The sequence below is a fragment of the Cricetulus griseus genome, chromosome 5 (genome assembly GCF_003668045.3).
Source record: "Cricetulus griseus strain 17A/GY chromosome 5, alternate assembly CriGri-PICRH-1.0, whole genome shotgun sequence".
Classification (NCBI taxonomy): Eukaryota; Metazoa; Chordata; class Mammalia; order Rodentia; family Cricetidae; genus Cricetulus; species Cricetulus griseus.
In genome coordinates, this window is record NC_048598.1 from 6,629,456 (window position 1) to 6,650,115 (window position 20,660).

Genomic DNA, 20,660 nt, shown 5'->3' on the forward strand with positions numbered 1-20,660 from the left:
CTCTCTCTCTCTCTCTCTCTCTCTCTCTCTCTCTCTCTCTCATAGAGAAAAGCATTGTTATTACCCACCCCCGGAACATGTAAATGAATTTAGAAGCAAGTTAAAGGGCCAAATAAAGAGATTAAAATTAAATGTTCATGAAATACTCATTTAATCCTGGTAAATGGCTAGATGTGCACTGAGTTACTAAATAAAACGTGTTCCCTTGGGCCTGGAGAGATGTCTTAGTGGTTAAGAGCAGTTTCTGTTCTTGCAGAGAGAGGATGGGGTTTCAGCCAGCTCCCAGCGCTCACTTGGGTCTACACACTAGCAAGTATTAACCCCAATTCTGTGGAATCTGGCGCTGTCTTCTGGCCCCTTTGGGTCTCTGCATGCACGTGAGCATACACAGACACACAGAGACTCACAAAATTAAAAATGAGACAATCTTTTCCAAAATGTTCCCTTGTGATTTGGGGAGGGGCAATAAAAGCCGCAGTGGAATTGGGGTGAGGATGACTCCCCCTGTCTGACATAAACCACTTGTCTTTGTGGAAACAGTAGTAAGATGAGATCTTTTTGCCTTGGATTTCTTGGGTAGTTACAAACATGCAGGGCCAATGCAAGCAAGCTCTATACTTTTAAAGGCATTTTTGACTTGAGAAATATTACAAAGACACAGCACGGTTCCATCCTTGGATTCAGGTGAAATCATCTGGAGATTTCCAAATGTCCGAAAACCCAGGCCATGTTGCAGAAGACAGTGAAACTGTACCTGTGTGTTGTCCTTTCGCTGCAGCTGCGGGCGATGACACAGGAATCACAAACTCAATAAAACCCACGTGGAGTTTATTGGGGACAGGGAACAAGGGGAGGAGGGAGGTGTTGGCCAACCGGGAACAGAGATGGAACTTGAAGGAGACGGGGAAGTAGGGGAAGAAGGAGGGGAAGTAAGGGGAGCAGGTGGGAGGTGCTCGCTTCAAAGGGGAAGCTTGCACATGCGTACAGAGTCCTTCCGTGCTGCATGAAGAAGCCACACACACAGGGCCCTTTGAGCTGTCTAAGTATCTGCCTGAATGCTGGTACGCACATCCTGCCCATTGTCAGGTGGTGGGGTCAGCATAATGCCTTATACTGTGTCCTCCCTGCCTGGAACCTGTGAGTCTCAAGATTCCAGCACTTCTGAGAAAGTTTAAAACATGGACACGAGTTTGAGAAGCATCGTTTGTTGGTTTTCTTTTTCTTTTAAACTACTGCTGACGGTTGTAACAAAACTGTTGCCCGCTGACTTCTTTAAGATAATTGGGGTGGGGCATCAAAGGGCACATTTATGAGTTATGATTCACTGGTGAGATTACCATGCATCATTGAAGTTGAATGTTATTTTATGGATTTCCTTCCTTTGGTATGTGTTCATGAAGGTTTATGAAACTCAACAACATGAGTTTTCAGCTTTTTGTGCCTTAAAGTATTTTAAATGCAACATTTGGTTATTGCTTATTTTTCCCCCTGAAGGATGATGTATTGTTCATTAAAATAATCTCAGAGGTAATGTATGTTCCTTCTAATATATTAACATGAGAAACAAATAATTTTTGCAAACTGTTAAAAATTAAATGATTCCTAAGAGTAAGCAATATACAAATCTACCTTATTTCTAAACTGACAAATGCACCTAAAAATATCAAAGTCCCACTCACTTTCTTCTATGCTTGAAGGAACTATGATAAATATCTGTACCAGAAAAGTTGTCTCATAATTATAGGTTATGAAAAAGCAGGAGAATTTAAATGCTTGGGTTTCTTAAAGTACTTTAAGTGTGCCTCCCATGTGTTTTAAAAAGAGAAACTCTCATGAAGAATGCAGACAGGGTATCCCTTCTTAGGTCTGAATGCTGGGTTTCAGAAATTTGATACAAATAAACCAACAACTCAAGAGTCTAAGAGTATGAACATGAGATGCTATGTCCGGCCTTTGGCCACTCAACAGGTATTCAAATCATAAAGGGGGACTCTGAGCTTTCTTGCTGGCTAGGCAGTCTCATGGTCCTAGAAGCACCAGTTCTACTTAGTGGCCTTTGTGTCACCATTGTGTGTCTCTGGAGAACCAGTCGCCTCTGAAAGGTGGGCGAGCACTGACAAAACACTCTTAGGCTGGGCAGAGTGACTACAGGACAGGCTAGGCAGGGGCAGCAAGAAAGAACATATTAGCTCTGGGGTGATGACTCCAGGAGGGTCCAGAGGAAGCTTCAAGTTGACCCCAAGCATCAAGGGTAATAAAAGGTCATTTGCTGTCAACAGTGCTGTTTAACCCTCCTGAATTCCAAGACTGCCTCCTCCCCTTTCGTGGATCCCAGGGCTCTGCCAAGACTTGCCCCAGTTCAGGAGAGCCGGTCAGGGGCTGTGCTGTGGATTCCTCCACCAAAGGCAGGCGCTGGCAGACCTCCATGTACCAGTCAGAGATCTTGATTTAATTGTCAATAGAAGGAAATAATAGATATCTCACAGGTTTTAATATGATCTTAAAATAGGGGAAAGTTTTCTGTTATGACATTGACATAGAGGCGATGATTTTGAGTAATGCAGGATGATGTGGGGCTGCTTAAGATTAAATCCGAGCTATATAAAGGCCTGTCAGAATGAATTCTAATGTGCCATGAGACACTTTGCATACCCTTAAATATGCAAAATGTCTCTTGGCACCCTAGAATTCATTCTGACAAGCCTTTATATAGCTCTTACTTAAAGTCCTACTTTATTTTTAGGGACCGGGTCCTCGGAGCTACTCTTTGAGTGACGGCAACAAAGGGCACTGTGGATCCGTTTGTTTCTTTAGTGAGGCAAAGAAGAAACACAATACAAAAGAGCAGCGAAAAGTGGAAGCCTGTTTAATATTGTTCTACCATCCTCCTGAAAGGCATAATAATTTGAGTTACATATCTGAACTGATTGGAGTCACAGAATCATAGCTCCTTTTTGCATTTAACAATATATACAATATAAAATAAATACATTTACACAAATGGACATTTGCTGGAGCACACGGTATGGTACACATCACAAAAATATACAATTGATTGCTTTACAGGTGTGATGCCCATCTACAGCTATAGACATGGTTTCATTATTATTATTATTATTAATTATTATTATTGTTATTATTTTTACTACTGGCTATAATGCAACTCCTGGATCATTGTAAGCAGTTTAAATTTTGTTTTTTTGTCCATTTACGATCTATGCACATAAGACTGCCATAAAATGTTGTCCCAGGCAGGTAAACAGGGATGCTTAAATAATTAAAATACAATCACCGACATCCATTTTCTCTTCTATAAGAAAAATAGCAGTTTTAAATTTTTTATATCTTTTATGTCATCATTTAAATGCAAAATAGTGGAATAAATACAACAATCTGATTTGATTAAACACGAGTGTCGCTACAAGGAGTCAACACAGTCATATTGCTTTAAATAAGAACAAACCTAAAAGAAAAAGAAAAATGTAAATCGCACGGCTAAAACATACACCTTGGTGATTTCCTGACACTTGGCATTAACTAAATGGTCTTGCTTGAAACTTGAAAAGAACAATAAACTTTGCTCGAGCAAGGTACAAATGGGTATTTGCCCTAAAGCCCGTGCATTTCTTTTAGATCTACATTTTAAGCTGTTTTTTCCCCCTTAGTTATGAGATATTTGTCGTTTTTGAAAAGCCAAGCCTTTTAAATTGAGGACGACACATTGTACCTCATTCTTTAAATGTGTCTCTGTCTCGCGTGATCACTTGCAGGCTTTGGCTTCTGCAGGCCAAACACTTCAGTGTGATAACAGCGAAACAGCGGATAAACTGTCTACATTCCATTTGTGTGTATATAGCGCCATTGCGCAGTAGTAACTTAAACCCTGCATAAACCTTCTGGAAAATAATGTCTTTAAACACTTACATGATGAAAGAATCTTACAGGGTCAGCACCTTTTTATCCCCCCAGGAGTTGTATTTTCTGTTGATTTTATTTTTCAGGGATTTGCCAATTTCTTTAAAACTTATCACAGCTATCAATTTCAAGTTATTGACCATCCGAATGAATTGCTAATGATGATTTACCTAGAGTCACACTACAGTCACTTTCTCTACTGAGAACCACAATCTACGATATATTCCCATATAGCTAATGATAGATACACAGTATTCCTAGCACGGGGCTGATGCATCCTCAGCCCAAGCTATTTTGCTTAAAGCACACAAAGTAGCAATAGTTTTGGAAGCAAGTCCGCACCAAAAAGGTTTTGCAACAACACAGAGCGAGTTAATAACAACATCTGAGAGATGATCAGGTGAAAGCCATATATACAGCGTTTAAAAATTAGACTTATCTATATCCTTGAATATTCAAAGCTTTATGTCTAAGCTATACATTGGTATTCTATAATAAACCATTAGAGAAATTATCCCTTGTTTTGAAAATATTGTTATGATTTCGATGTGTGTCTGATCGTAACGAATACTGGTTTGGAGTTTCAATCTCAGTTATTACTGGTAAGGAGTAGAATATACTACTGTAGTCTCCTGAGGAAGGTATACATCCAATACTGTCTCTAATTCTACCCTGTGTCTAAAAGCACACACCACAAGAATCCAAACACCACGAGAACAAGACGACAGTTTCTGAATGCAACGTAAAGTTCCGAAAAGCGTAGCAAACATGGAACATTGAAGCTGAACTATTCTTTTGTTTGTTAGGATTACAACTTTAATTACATCTGTGTACATAGAATAAGACTGTCCACAGAATACAGAGAGCAGCTACTGACACTAGTCCATTGGTAAAAGCGCTCTATGGAGGTTAACTGTTTCCTGGTTAGTCGGCGACTGTAGGTTCCGGGAGGGGGCATCTGATGTCTTTGTTAGATTACACCTGGTTACAGTTCTGAAACTGACTGACTTTCACGCTGTGACCATACAGTTGGAAAGCACATCTATTGGCTTAGCTCTTGGTAAAAACAAACAAAGAAATGAAACGAAATTGCAGGTTAATTGAAACGATCATTCCTAAGCGAATCGACTCCTCCGGATTAGGTTTTAGAATTTGGTCAGGCATCTGCTGTCTTTGATGATTGGGTTGTTTGAATTCTGGCGTTAGCCTTATTGCCTCTGAAATGATATTGGCTCACAGCTCCTTCTGAGACAGAGTTTGTAACTGCGTACAGGCAGCATGTCATTCCTAACCACGAGGGCAGCTAGAAATCTTATGGCGACTGTCCCTCCCGGTGGGGAGGTGTACTGGTGCTAATTCTACGGATTGGGATCCCATATACAGTGCTCGTGGATGTGATCGCTTGGCATCATGGTAGGTGTAATCTAACCCTTGGTGTCAGTGAACATTTAGGCAAACTGGAGCTCATGTAAGAAACTGATGCTTGGGACCAGACTGGCACACAACATAAATTGCATCCGTGGTAATATGCACCTTCCCTTCAACTATTGCTTGAGTAAGTTAAATCCCCATATTAATAAATGGCTGAAAAGTGGTAAAGCTGGTACAAAAAAATCTCCATTTGTAAGAAGAAACAAAATGTTTTTTATTTTAAAAATCTTCCTTCAGGGTTCACTTGTCCTTCATTTAGTGTTCAAGTGTTCAAAGCCAGCGCGAAGTTGCGGTATCCTTACCCCTCTCTAGTATTGCATGAATGAATAAAGCTTAAACGATTCCCTGAAAAAGTTACATAGTAGCTAAACTAACCAATACCTGGAAGACTTGACAAAAGAATTAAGGAATCAAATGGCTGTAACTGATCTAGATGAGAAAGCAAGGAGAAGCAGCCGATGCCGCCGCCGCCGCCGCCGCCGCCGCTGCCGCTTAAGTTGTCTGATCGGAAGGCTGCTCCGTGGAATCTAACACTGCACTAAGTCGATTCGTTTGTGTTGCACTGTACTTTAGGTACGGTGCTCTCTTTGATTCCTTACTCACTGGGGATGTCATGGCTCATGACAAGTTCACTGGCATCCATATTATGGATCTCTGTCCTTTGGCAGGGCTGGCTTCCATCTCTCTCCAGTTAGAGACTGCGTTTAAGAGTTCAGCAGCAGAGGGGAGGAAAGGAAAAGACAGGGAAGGACGAGAAAGGGAAGGGATGCAGGAGTTGAAAGAGATGTCCCTTGTAGTTAGAGGTATTGAACATGTGGAGTGACGTGGGTGAGAAAAGGAGGCAGCAAGAGGTCAAGGCAAGAAAAGAAGGGTGGGGAAAGGAAGGAGGAAGAGGAGGAAGAACAAAGGAAGGGAGGGGAGGAGAAAGGGGGACCCTTAATAAAAGAAGCAACATGTAAGAACAGGAACAAGGGTGAGTGGGAGGGGCAGGTCAGAAGGAATGGTGGGATAAAGATGAGGAAACCTAGCAGGAAGAAGTGGTGGAATCCGCAGGCTGCATCGTACTGTTGCTGCTAAAATACCAGTGCAGTCTCTGTTGATTGTTAATGTTGTTCACTAAACTCTAAGATTCTTCGACATCACTCTTGGGTTTATCTTCCCTTTTCAGCGTGCAGGGTGGGGGCCCGGGGGGCGGGGCTTTTAGTCAGACCTTGGCCTCCAGCATCTCCAGAAACAGTTTGTGCATGGGGACTTTGCCTTCCAGTTTGATGTTGTAGAAGTGCTGCACGGCCTTGGTGGATGTCTGCCTCAGCAGTGGCAGCGTCATCAGCATCTTGCCTGCACGGCGAGGGTCCTCCATGTGCTGGCCAGCCTCGTAATCCTGCAGGGCCTCATGTAAGACATCCTGAAGTTTCTGAACGGCTTCCACATCCTCTATGTGCATGGAATCTGGACGATGAAACAGAATGTGTCAGCGGTCACATGAACAGTGAAATCAAAGACACTGCAGCTTACTACACACACGCACACACACACACACACACACACACACACACACACACACACACACACACACACATACACACACAAAACACCATAAAGCAACATCACAAGCAACACAGATGAACACATTCTCAAGAAAAAGACGTGTGGTCTTGGTCATCCCAAGGTCAAGGTGACCTCAGAAGTCTTATTTCTAACATCTGTATGGCCTTCCCTGGATTTCGCTTAGTAATCCTCGGGATGAGCTTAGAAGACAGGAATATGTAGACATAGACACATATTTACAGCATATACTACATATTGGATAGCAGAACACTTTAATAGATTATTACCTGGGCAGCTGACCTCTATGCCTTTCTCAAATGTTCATTTAACAAAGAATTATAGCTTATTATAAGGAGCATAGAACGCCATTAGGCGAGTAAGGGGGAAGGGGAGAATTTGGGAAGAGATGGAGAAAGGAATGAATAATCAAAATATATTACAAGAAATTCTCAATGAATAAATGAAAATATTATTTTAAAAATGTCCAAATGTTAGCTGAGGTAAAGTTTAAATCCCAAGTCCTCCCACAAAAGTTCAGATTGCCAGTTAGAAAACAAGTTAATGACTAAGGACATAAGTAACATCTCCACATAGCACATAGAAACCTCACGCTATAGTGGCATCCTAATAGCATCTTAATTCTTTCAAGATTTTAAATTTATTCCTGACACCAAAGTTTCCCTATATACTCAATTTCACCACCTTAATAGAGTTTTCCACCCTTGAGTTGTGAAATATTTTGCACATTTGTAATAGTGAACTCTGCCCATAAGTTGACTAACAATCTAATTCCACCAGGAACAAAAAAGGGTTAACAAGGTTGCTGCAATTATCCTTGTGAAAAATGTGGAATGTGGATAAAAAAAAATTAAACAGACACTTAATTATATACAAGTTTGAATCATTTAGCACATTTTATTGATTCCGATGACAGTTTATCTGTTAATTACACATAATGGAGTCTTTAGGGACTCTTCATGTTTAATAATCCCTTTTCTCTGTGAATGTTGAGTATGAAGATGTATGTAGCTAGCCCAAAATTTCACACAACTCAAACAATGATCACAGGCTAAATAGAACCTTGTAATAGGACCAAACGACAACAAACAGGGAAGGAATTAAGACAAATGGATATCACCAGAAAAATGCGGTTAAAATGCTTCCATTTGTTTAAAATATTTTGTTTAGTTTTCTTGTACAGGGCTATATAAAATCATTTTACCAAGTCACTTGTAAATTAGCCATTATCTATATTAAGAAGATAATGACTATGGTGTCTTTACTTCTGGGTATAAAATGATGCCATCTTGGAGCTCAGATTAACTTGGTGTTAACCTTGGCTATTATTGAGGTAACCCCACACATGTGCTTTCTCAGGCTCAAACTTAGTTTGCTCTGTTTGTGTGTAAATGTGTGTGTTTTTCAAGCCGGAGTACATAAGTGTACCTGTATGTGCATTTGGGTGACCTTCTTCAGGAATTATCCACTGTGCTGTCTGAGATAGGGTCTCTTACTGGCATGGAATTGCTGAGTCAGCTAGACTGGCTGGCCAGTGAGCCTCTGTAGTCTTCCCATCTCTGCTTCCCCAGCACTGGGACGGTGAGCTCCTGCATCCTATCTAGCTTTTTGGCATGGCTTCATGTACTTCAAACACTGGTCCTCAAGCTGGCATGGAAAGCATTTCACTAACTCCCTAGTTTCATAAACTTGGATTTCTTTTAATCAAATTCAGCTTCTGGAATGTCAACAGTGAAGACAGAGTGCATTTTTGCAATGAATGAAACAGAACTGCCCTGTGAACTCATGTCCCTGTGTCTTCTGTCGTTATCAGTAACATCCTTTACAGTCCTAGCAATGACATCTCCGATTGTATGAAGACTGCCACTTTACATGGGTCGGGACAAATTAGTAGAAATGTAGACACTGATAGAAATACAGAATGCATATAGAAATATAGTCATTGATTAGAAATACAGAATGAAACAGACATTTCATTCCCAGTCTGTCTCCAAACTCCTTCCTTTGGTTAGGGTAATGATTACTAGAATACGCTGGAATGTATTTCTCTTTTCTGCCTTTAAACATGGGAAGCCAGCTCCAACCCTCCCCTCAGCTTTGCCTTTGCCGCTACTCTGGCCTGGCCCAGGGAGATATACGAGCGGATGTCACAGGAAATGAGGCGAGAACAAATAGCAGAGCGATATGCTCACAAACAGCAATTAAGACTTCAAACTATTCTTTAAAGGCCATGATTTAGCTGGAGAGATTTAAAAATGATTTAATCAAATTACTATGATAATTTGACTTCCCATTTACAGAAAAGATTCTAACTCATTTTAGCTTTACTCATTCTCAGATCTGCTCGTTCTTTAAATGCAAACTCACTAAATCTGAACTATTTAATTAGACCCTGATTCAGCTGGCAGACTGCTGAAAGAAATATTCATCTCCATTAGGGGCCCTAGTTCAAGTGCTGGTTCTCTAACTTTCATCTGCTCTCTTCACTGGGCTGGGCTGACACACAGATGCCAGGTGCGGCGGAAGTGTCGTTCACTCATTGTTGTGCTTTGGCTGTGGGTACTGGTTTGTTTTCAAGTACATTCCCAAGGCAATGGGTGCCAGAATCAGAATGAATGAAACAAGGTAAATGTAGGGACAGCGGTCATCAGCGCATCAACAAACCTGACGCGGTGAAGCTTGCCAGGAGTGCCAGATTGGCTGGGAGGGAATACCCGAACCCAAGTCCTGAACCACCACATTGAAGCAATGCTGCTGAGCTGGGCAGGGGTGGCGCACACCTTCAGTCCCAGCACTCAAGAGGCAGGGCAGGAGGAGCTCTGTGAGTTCAAGGTCAGCATGGTCTACAGAGTGAGTGCCAGGACAAATAAGACAACAAAGAGAAACCCTGCCTCGAAAAACCAAAGAAAGAAAGGAAGGAAGGAAGGAAGGAAGGAAGGAAGGAAGGAAGGAAGGAAGGAAGGAAGGAAGATGGGAGGAAAGAAAGAAAGAAAGAAAAAGGGAGGAGGGAAAGAAAGAAAGAAAAAGAAAGAAAGAAAGAAAGAAAGAAAGAAAGAAAGAAAGAAAGAAAGACAGAAAGTACTAGTGGGCTAGATCCACAACTTTCCACTAAATTTTGATTCAGGACTACTGAATAAGATATATATATATTATATATATATATATATATATATATATATGTGTGTGTGTGTGTGTGTGTGTGTGTGTGTGTGTGTGTGTGTGTATTTGTATATGCTATTAAAAAAGTTAAACTTTCAAAGTTCAAATAAGACATATACTGTTACTTATATGGTATTTTAACCCTTAATAATTAATAATTAGCCACATAGAATGTTTTTATTATGTATTAAATGTATTTATTTAATGTATGTGGGTGTTGGGCCTGATGTGTACCATTTGTTCGCAGTGCCTACAGGGGCCAGAAGTGGCTATTGTATTCCCTGAGAGTCAAGTTATAGACAATTGTGAACTGCTATCTAGGTGCTGAGTTTTGGACCCAGGTCCTTTGGTGGACAGTCAGTGCTCTTAATCACCAAGCCACCTCTCCAGTTCCATTTCTCAATTTTTAATAGCTTCCCCTGTGAATGGGACCTTAAGGGAAGGTGTCATCCCCACTCTTTGAGAACAGGGATAGATTCATCCACTTCTGTAGTTGAAGCACTCAACGTCTCTTCCAGCCATCACCAAATACTTTTATTGATTACCTAGAGCAAAGCATTGACTTCCTGCTTGTAGCTCATTCTCAATGATGATCTCTCAGTCCCCAGACTTGACTCTGAGCTAGAACTGAGTATCAGAAGTATGTAAGTATACTCAGTGGTAAGTCTAGACTGTAGCGTGAACCAGCATGAACCAGCATGCCCTGTAATCCATTGTGTGTAGCAGAACTGGTCACTCTTTTGGGTGTTTATAAATTGCCAACACAGACTACTTAATCTTAAAAGAGAACTTATGTTTCAAAATTTCTAGGCACACTAGCTAAGGTCTTCTAGAATGACCCATGGTCAGCAATCACCTGTTGTCCAGGAACCCTGATTAACAACTGTATGACAAATGGGCTCTTGATTGACAAGATGGATACCCCCCCAAAAAAAATTAAAAGAATGAAAAGCACTGATCATAAGTCTTAGTTATAGCATAGTAACTGGACAGCAAAGTCAAATCAAGTAACATTTTAACACAAGTCAGTGACAATGTTGTCTCCAAGATCCTGGTGAAACACATACAATTAGATTTACATGTAGGTGTCCCTAACAGTTCCCCAGGTTGACATCTATTCCTGGCCTCTGGTTTAAAATGGGTATAGAACACCTTGTCAGACCAAATGGCATGAATTTCATCTAAAACCACCAACTCATTGAAGAACATTCTATAAATTGACCACTGACTAAATTGGAACAATCCTTAGCTTCAGTAAAGCTAATATTTGCAACTGATTGGTATCCACTAAATATGCATGAATACCTATATTTATAATGACATTTTAAAAGGATACTTTTTTAATTTTGAAAACTGGAAAACAAAGAGATTGAATCAAGTATTTCTTCTGCTTTTATCTATAAACTATATTCCTAGTCACTAAAGAGAAATGAGAGAAAAACAGAACACATATTCCTATACATCACTGCTGAATGAAAAACAAGAGTTGAGGCCACAGTCAATACTCTGAAATCTCCAGTGATGTATGGATTGGAGTCATCGGCATCCTCAGCCATGACACCACAAACCGGCCGCTGGGCATTGCATGGTGCCGCAGGGCAAGGACCTGAGCGTGATGGTCACAAACTGCAAAGGACAGAGAAACAATTAAGAGCTTGTAGCATCAAGGCTGTGGGGACTCTGCAGGGCAGATGTTCTCATTTCTACAACAGACTGAAGAAAATGGAAAGGAAAGGGGAACATTTAGACTACGGTTGTACATTTGGATTAAAAAACCCATCCACGAGATTTTTTAGATAAATGAGCTATTCTCAGCTGCAGTCACTAAGCATAAACAATCTAATAACAAACATAAGGAAGTGGTAACAATAAAAGCCAGGATAGCATGGGGTTACTCTTTAAGATAGAGTTAACTTTCTCCCTGCATCTCCATCTGCTACATTCATAGGATCCAGTGCATCTATTTGAATCAATAGGTTTATATTTAGCACCTCATTTTCTAAAAGCAGTTACTCTGGAGGACAGGGAGAGGGTTCGGGCTGGAACAAGACATCTGGAAGGGTTCCTGGGTACTTTGCAGTCTTATTTTTTGACCTTGCTCATATATTCATTGTGTCACACTGAAAATTGGTTCCAAGGATGTCCAAGTGCTGTGTCCTAGAACCCATAAATGTCACCTCATAGGGCAAAAGGAACTTTGCATGTGACTAAGATAGAACCTTCCTTCATATGGGAGATTGTCTTGAAATATTCACACCAATAACATCAAAGTAGAGAGAAATCAGCAATGTCATGAAGTTTAACTTCTGCATCACTGGCTTTTATGATGGAGGAAGAGCCTGGCAGGGCAGGCGTGTCTGTATTCAGAGAGACAGGGATCAGGAGTTCAAGGCTAGTCTCAACTACCTAGTAGGACACTTTCTCAAGAATATAAGATAAAATGAAAAGAAAGATGAATGAGTGGATGGACAGATCTATGCAGATGTTATAAGTTATGGAACATGACCAATACTAGAGAAGTCAAGGAAAGGAACTCTTCTCTAGGGCTCCCAGAGGGGGCTGACCTCTGTCCATATCTTTGTAGTACACTTGATGAAACTGATTTTAGAATTCTGATGCCTAGAGAAAAGAGCACAAACATTTTTTTTTTAAATAAAGATACAAATTATGTCATTATTCTCTATAATACATCAACCATTTAACTGAATTTACCTGGCACCACATATTATAAATAATCTAGAAATAAGTTGCTAAAACAAGCAAGTCTAGGTTATATAAAAACATTATGGCATTTTACATAAGGAACTTGTACCTATTCAGGTTTTGTAGTTGTGCTTAAGGAAAGAAAATATCTAGAATTCCTTCCTCACAGACATCCAAGTAAAACTGTGCTACAATTATCAAAAGACAGGAAAATAAAAAAGTAGGCATGACTTCTAAAGTAAAGCCATCAGTTTAGGTTTCTGAAGGTGAAATTGGAATTTCCCAGGTCTTCTGTACTTGGGCATCTCAAACACAGTGCATGGTCATTTGTAGGTTAAAAAACAATAGATTGAGAGCAACAACAACGTCCAACTTTCTGTCTTACAGTGACTACAAGTCTTCATCAGTTTACCGCAGGTAAATGTGTCTCCTCCATCGGGTATCTTGAGATTTCCCTCAAGAGAAGTTTTAAAAAAGAGATGGCTACAGTAAGGTTCTCCAAAATAAATAAATAGATAAATGTATCGAGTATGTATGTATGTATGTATGCATGTATGTATGTATGTATATAACTTCTTGACCAGTAACTAACTAAAGCCATCTCTAGAACATCAGAGAAATGGAGGAAAATTCTAGAATTATCCAAGAACCAAGTATCTTCTGTAGATTGAAAAGGATTTTGTTAGTGACATCTATTCTCATCGTTTAGCTCTATGTAGATTCCATATTTCTATCTTGAAGTTTAATAATACAGTCTCTGTCAATGTCCCCCATACCAAAAAAAAAAAAGAAAGAAAAAAGAAAAAGTCATCACCTTTAATATCTAGTTTCCAATATTTGTGTCACTTAGTGACACTGTTTAGTTCACCTAGATTGCTTTATGGTTCAGGGTCTCTCTCCTCTGAGATTGAGGAACCCAGAGTAAAAGAGGGAGGAAAGATTGCAGAAGTCCATGGGAATGGAGGACCCTAGGAGAACATAGCCTACTGAATCAGCTAAGCAGGGCTCAAACGGGCTCACAGACTGAAAAGGCAAGCATGAGCCCTTCCCGGGTCTACATGAGGTCCTCTGCATATAGGTTGTGGTTGTGAGTTTGGTGTTTTTGTGGGACTCCTAATGGTGGGAGCTAGTATATCTCTGACTCTTTGCCTGCTCTTGGGACTCGTTTCCTCCTATTGGGTTGCTTCGCCCAGCCTTACGAAGAGACCATTTGCCTTGTCTTATTGTATATTGTTTTGTCCTGTTTTACAATTGTCTCTTGGAGGCCTGCTCTTTTCTGAAGAGGAAATGGAGGTGGAGTGTATCTGGGGGAGAGAGGAGGCGGGAAGTATTGAGGAGAGGAGGCAGGGAAAATTATGGTTGAGTTGGGATGTATTGTATGAGAAGAATCTATTTTTTTAAAAAAATTAAAAAAAGAAAGAAACTATTCACATGTCTAAACCTTGTTCTCTGAAATAGAGGAAATGCAGGCTTACAGAGTAGAAAACAATTCCCCTTAGACAAAACATTCACAAATATGTGCTACATAAACAATTACATATTTGTAGTATTGCTATTTAATTAGCAAGTTAAAAGGAAAATCTTATCAAAAATTTCCCCTGAGAGGATGATAATAAAAATGATTAAGAGATACTAAGACAAACTTCCATGAGGGTTCAAATATGCTAATTAAATACAGCCCCACCCTGTCCCAACCACCTAAAGAAGTCATAGCATTCTGTCACTAGACATTCATTCTACAATTGTGCATACAAATCAATTTGTCCTGAGGTATGACCTCAGCTGCCAGGTCCCCAAAAATTACTCTAGCCTTTAAGCTGAAAATCAAAATAGTATTTATACTATTCTATCAGTAGGTATTTATTCTAGAAGTATTATATGGCAGTAAAAAAAAAGCATTAATTTTATTCATATCTATTCTTGAATGAAATGAGCTCACTGGAAGGCAGGACAGCCCTTATCAGGAATCCAACTGTCTGCTTGCCAAGCAGAAGCACAATATTTACGATTAGCAAATGAAAGCAGATGTTTAAAATAAGACAAGACAGATAACTGAGATATCTGTTAACATCTGCAGCCGTTCAGAAAAAGGTCACATAGGTCTCTACTAAATAATATTAATTTCTATGTAAGAATTCACTCATGTTAATCTAAAATTCTTGAATGCTAAAAGAAAAACAGGGCATTTTCTAGCACATTTATGTGTCTATGCAAAGCATCAGCATACGCTCACAGGATGTGTGCTCACACACATGAGCTCACAGGGATGTGCTCACACACATGAGCTCACAGGGATGTGTGCTCACACACATGAGCTCACAGGGATGTGCTCACACACATGAGCTCACAGGGATGTGTGCTCACACACATGTGCCCACAGGGATGTGCTCACACACAAGAGCTCACAGGGATGTGCTCACACACATGTGCCCACAGGGATGTGTGCACACAGATGCTCTCAGGGATGTGCTCACACACATGTGCCCACAGGGATGTTCTCACACACATGTGCCCACAGGGATGTGTGTACACAGATGCTCACAGGGATGTGCTCACACACATGTGCCCACAGGGATGTGTGCACACAGATGCGCCCACAGGATGTGTGCACAGATAAGCTCACAGGGATATGCTCAGACAGATGCACTCACACAGTTGAGCTCACAGGAATATGCTCACAGATGTGCTCACACAGATGTTCCCATAAGCATTTAAGAAACTCACATTGGATCTAAACAAGACTAAATCTATAAGTTATGGCAAATTATGGGCAAAAACAAATGGAACAAAATAACCTTATATTCAAAGTATCAAAGAAAATGACCTTTGAGTGGGTCCCCCCAAACTAAAAGGCTAGGATTCTGAACTGGATGCAATTAATTTTTCTTGGTATCAGAAAGCTAAACAGACATTAGAGTCAGCTGATGCAGAAACACTCTTCGAAGCCATGCTATTCAGTAACTAGCTACTAGTAACTAGGTGAGGTAGGAAGCCTCTTAACAACTCCTAGGTTTAATGGGTACATTAAATGAGGACTTGTAGCCATGTGTGACTACAGCCATGCAGTTTCCTTCCTAGCCTGGCAGCAGAAGGACTGGGTTGGGACATCCATGTTGTAACAATATCAATGATTAAACATTTAGTAAGGAACTGAGGGGGTCTAAATTAGAATACTTAGCCATAAATTAAGCCTAGAACATCTCCAATTGCCAACTTTCAGCGATTTTGATGACAAAGTTTTTAGCATTGCTCAGGGTTTATAATTAACCAACAATTTACAAAAATCAATTGGAAGCATAAAAAGATATAAAATGTGCTTCCTCCATTTAAAAAAAAAACAATGAACTGCCTAAATGGTTTCAGTTGGAATTCTTTTTATGATCATCAAGTAAAAATCTGTTGCAAAACCATCACTGTGAAATCTTGCATTCAATTTGGAGTGATGCTATAAGGTGGAGACTAAGCAAACTACCAAATTCTTAGAAACCTTCTATCTCATATCCCACTGGACCCTCTGAAGAGCAAGGCAAGGGTGTCTCGTGAGTTTGTAAACAAACAAGGTCATTTGCCACAAGAAATCATATTTTAAGTTTCACAGGAGAGGGAGGGGAAGAGGGGTGAACGGTGTTGTAAGGAGTGGGTTATATTCACAATTAAAACTGTGAGATGCCAACGCCCATTATGAAGACAAATAGGAAGGTACAACTTCATTGTTGAAAACAATTTCCCTTCTATCAGTCCAAGGATTCATGCATCAATATTGTAGATGAACTGTTAATTACAAAATCAATTAAAAATTATTTCTAAAAACAGTCACGCATCCCTGGCTCTCGTGGGGGCAATTTGGGCAGAAGATCTCATCTTGCCCACACCCGAGCCAGATCACAAAGTCGTCATCCACAAGTAAGCAAAAGCAATCTGGTTTTTCATTTTTCAGCGCGGCTAAGCCCAGCCTGAGATTGATCGTCACATATGGCCCCAGAAAACAAACTGTCAATACCTTGAATACTGCAGAATTTGAACAAATAGCCATCCGCCCATTCAAGCCACTCACTGCATCCCATTTAACAGATTTTATTGACAGTTTCCTTCTTGTAATTAAAGGGAAAGCTACTGGCCAGCAACCAAGATAAAGTTCAAAGACAGGGTCAAAACAAAAGCTGTTGGAAAGAGCACGGTGTGACTGTCAATGGTACAGGGCTTGAGAGCTGTTATTGACAGGCAGGTATCTGAAGACCCGCCCATCATTAGGAGGGATCTAGCCTGAACTTTATGCAAATGTTAAAAGAGACAATCTAGTATCTGGGAAGGCACAAAGGGAAAACAACAGAGTACCAATGCTTTTCACTCACCAGAGTTTGCCCCAATCTTAGTACACTACTGCTCAAAAGCAAGGCATGCCTATGCCTATCATTCTTAACCCTTACTGCAGGTGACACTTTCAACAGAATTCCATGTTTAGAGAATTCCAGACTATAAGCCACAGAGTGACCTTTCATAACAAAACCAAGAGGCCACATGGCATAGATTTTTCTCAACTGCAAAATTGGCCTTTTTGAGAGGAAGGTGGGGAGTGTTTCTCCGTAACTCACCGACATTGACTCACTCAGAAACAACAATGAAGCTAATTTTGTCCCAAGAGTGCCCATTTGTGTAAGTCCCTCAAGACCTTCCGCTTTGCTCTGCTCCAAATTAGTAAATGCAAGGGGTGGTAAAAGTGTCACAGCTTATGAGAAGAAGTGAAATAAAAACCGCTCCCTCTAAGTTTATTTTTCTTTCTAACTTTTCACTAGAAAGCTGTGCTGATTATAATTTTGCTGACTCATGGAGACTTTACAAACTAGGCCTCACAAATCCCCAAGAAGAGACAGAAAGGGGGAAAGTAACATCGATAACAATGCAACAATGACCACATCCATATGCCAACCTGAATTAGCAAGAGCTATCGCTTTGAGGGTGACGAATTCTTCCTTCTCCAGCTTCATGCTCTTGTATTTCTTCACCAGTTGCAAGATAGCATTATTTAGGTCAAGAAGGCCTGCTAATTTGGACTGGTCTTCATCCATTATATAATCGTCTGCATAGACAAGTTCATCCTCAAACGAAAGGGATCGGTACACAACCCCGAGGATCAAGATTTCCATCCATGCGCTCTGGAGAAGGCTCATCTGATCCGCCAGAGACAGTGTGGAGAAGCCTGCGTGGGAAAAATGGGTGGATCAAGTTACTCTAAAGCCACAATTTCATAATGCAACCTGAGCTTCCTAGGGTGGGCAACCTCTGTCTCAGGGCTCAAACATATGCTGGGCTCTGATCAGAAGCTATTAACTCCCCTACCCCAGCATCACTCTGTAAACCCAAAGTCCAAGTCCCAAGCCAGCTTCAATTGGTTGGTGCTATGGTAGAATCACAAACCCAGCCAGGGAAACATAATAGAGGGATGATTGTCTTTCCTTTATTTGCAGAGAAAGCACCACGTCACCTCTCTGATCTATTCCCAACATTAAAGGAGGTAAGATTTTCAGTTACCTTCAACTACCTAGTTGTTAAGAACTAATATGGATGAGGAAGATGAAGGCAAAAATACCCCCCCACACACACATATCATGGAAGAAAGCAATTAAAACTGCATAACAGTCAACATCTTGAAAGTTTATCTCTGTAGCATCCATGCAGTGAATTAAAGCCAACTCAGTATTTTCAACTGGCTACTTCTCCCATCAGACATCAGTTCGGATTCCTCTTTTCAACACTAGCCAGTATATAAAGAAAGGAGAAATCTTAGTTTACCAGCCTCCTTGATAAAGAAAAATCTACAATTCATTCTTATTATTAAAGTCTGTTTGTTTAAAAAAATCTAAATATAGAAATGAAATTGTCTAGTGGGAAGACCAGGCAGAAAGCCAGAGCCCAAATGTAAATATTGACTAGACTCAGGCACTGGCTCAGCCATTCAGCTCATACAGGACAATGAACTTGTTTTTGCATTTGGGAAATTTAAAAAGGGCAAGTCTTCTAGCTGCTAACTTACAACATGCAGTTGGGAAGCTTTGTGTTTTAATTTTCACCTGAAATAATAGCTGGCTTGATCCTTCACTGAAATTTTAGAAAGCATCCATAGAGGCTATGGAAACTCTCTTCTACACTTGAGTACCAAAAACCAAATTGCTGTGAAATAAAAATATTGTTCAACACAGAAAGAGGAAGTAAGACAACTCAATCTACTCAATCTACTCATTAGGTCTAAGTAGATGTATGTGTGTACGTGTTATATGATGTACTTGAATCTTATATAATATTGTTATATATAACACTATTCTGTATAATATATTATTATATAACATACTTGTTGTGTCCATGACAATAACTGATAACCGGTTGACTGTTCCCAAGAGACCTAAAAAATAGGTATTTCCTCGACAACAATATGACCCAGAATTCCAAGCCCATATTCCCCAGCCCATGGTTACTGAGTACACCCTACCATGATTTAAAGCCTTCCTAGCAGTAATCCTATAGAAAGAAGGGAGATCATTGTAACTAATGCAACTTAAGAAATCTCTTTTTATGCCCTTCCTAGATAGTAAGGTCCAATCATCATTATCCATCATTATCCAGGCTTCTGCTTGCCATTAGTTGGTCCCATTTTTATTCATGTGGAATCATTTCTGTCCCACATGACAATAAAGAAGAGGAGAAGTTTTCCTGACCCACTGAGAAAACCAGTGGGCTGCTCTTGGTACCATGTGTGCTCAATAAAATCATCAGAAGGATTACTTCTGCTTCTTTTGGTGGGATCCCTGTAGCATTTCTTTTATTATAAAGGCACTTACATGGTATTTGACAGGGCTGTTAGGTCTTTATATTTTAATCAGTGAAATTTGGTATTACATTAATAAATACATCCTGACAGCATTTTAAAGAAGTCAACCGTCACCTGGGAAAATAATTATCAAAGAAAACTAAGTTCTACAAAAGACAAACAAAACTCTTTGTTCTCTCTACCCCACCACCCATCCCACACTGACTGACTGAGAAAGAAAGACTAAGGGGTTTCTTTTACAAATTCAATCATCATCAACAACACCAAAAGTCATCACTGGGAAACTTCTAAACCAGAAGAAACAGACTTTTTTTTTTAATTTTCCTGGTTTAATTCTTCCTTTTCACAATCCTAAACAGTGGTTTGCTGCGGCAGCAGATGGAGAGACCGTGTAGCCCGGAGCAGCGTCCAGAGGCAGCCCCACCCTCCCTCAGAGACCCTGCTGTTAGTAAATAGATTTACACATTCTCCAATCTCCACACATCTTTCTGCCGAATAATTAAAAGCAGGATGATTAGTTTATTGAGTGGAAGGAGGAACTTTTTTATTGAGGTCCATCCGTGATTTTATCAGGGCCAGCACTTTTACGGTTGTCACTGGGGTGCAGCCATCCAATTTTTCTTATCTGCCTGATTAATACAAACGCTGTTTCAGGACACATTAATTAACAGATACAAATCTACGTTCTCATGGAAGGATCAATACGGAGAAGAAAAGAGGCATCAATGTGAATTTAGTGCTGATGATGGAGAAGGCGCTCTATCGACATTTACGTGTGCGGAAACTTGAAAGTTGCATGGGGCCCCTTTGTCCCTGTGATTTACAAATTAACATTTTTTCAACAACAACAATGTCTGCCATATTTCTTTGGGGTTTAATTAAGCAAAAGCAATAAAATATCATTTTTAAAGGTTGATTCCGCAATTTGTCCCCTTTGCATTGATGATTCTGTGTAGGCGTCTGTGCTCATCTATTTTGCAAACCAAACTCTTGCCCTTTTATTTTACTCTGAAATAACAAAAAAGAGAGGAAAAGAAAAGGTGCCATTTTTTTAACACAAAGC

The 20,660-nt window shown here is 40.1% G+C and overlaps 1 protein-coding gene across 4 annotated transcripts in view; it reads right to left on the minus strand.

Annotated features, from left to right (window-relative positions):
• Nucleotides 1–6,550: 6,550 nt before the first annotated feature.
• Nucleotides 6,551–20,660, minus strand: part of Esrrg (estrogen related receptor gamma) — a 210,826-nt gene continuing 196,716 nt past the window's right edge. For all 4 annotated transcript variants that reach the window (XM_027418726.2, XM_035445624.1, XM_035445622.1 and 1 more), the window contains 2 exons: nt 17,702–17,971; nt 6,551–6,795 (listed from right to left, as the gene is read on the minus strand). In XM_027418726.2, coding sequence (XP_027274527.1) covers nt 6,551–6,795; nt 17,702–17,971 — 515 coding nt within the window. The remainder of the gene's footprint in view (nt 6,796–17,701; nt 17,972–20,660) is intronic.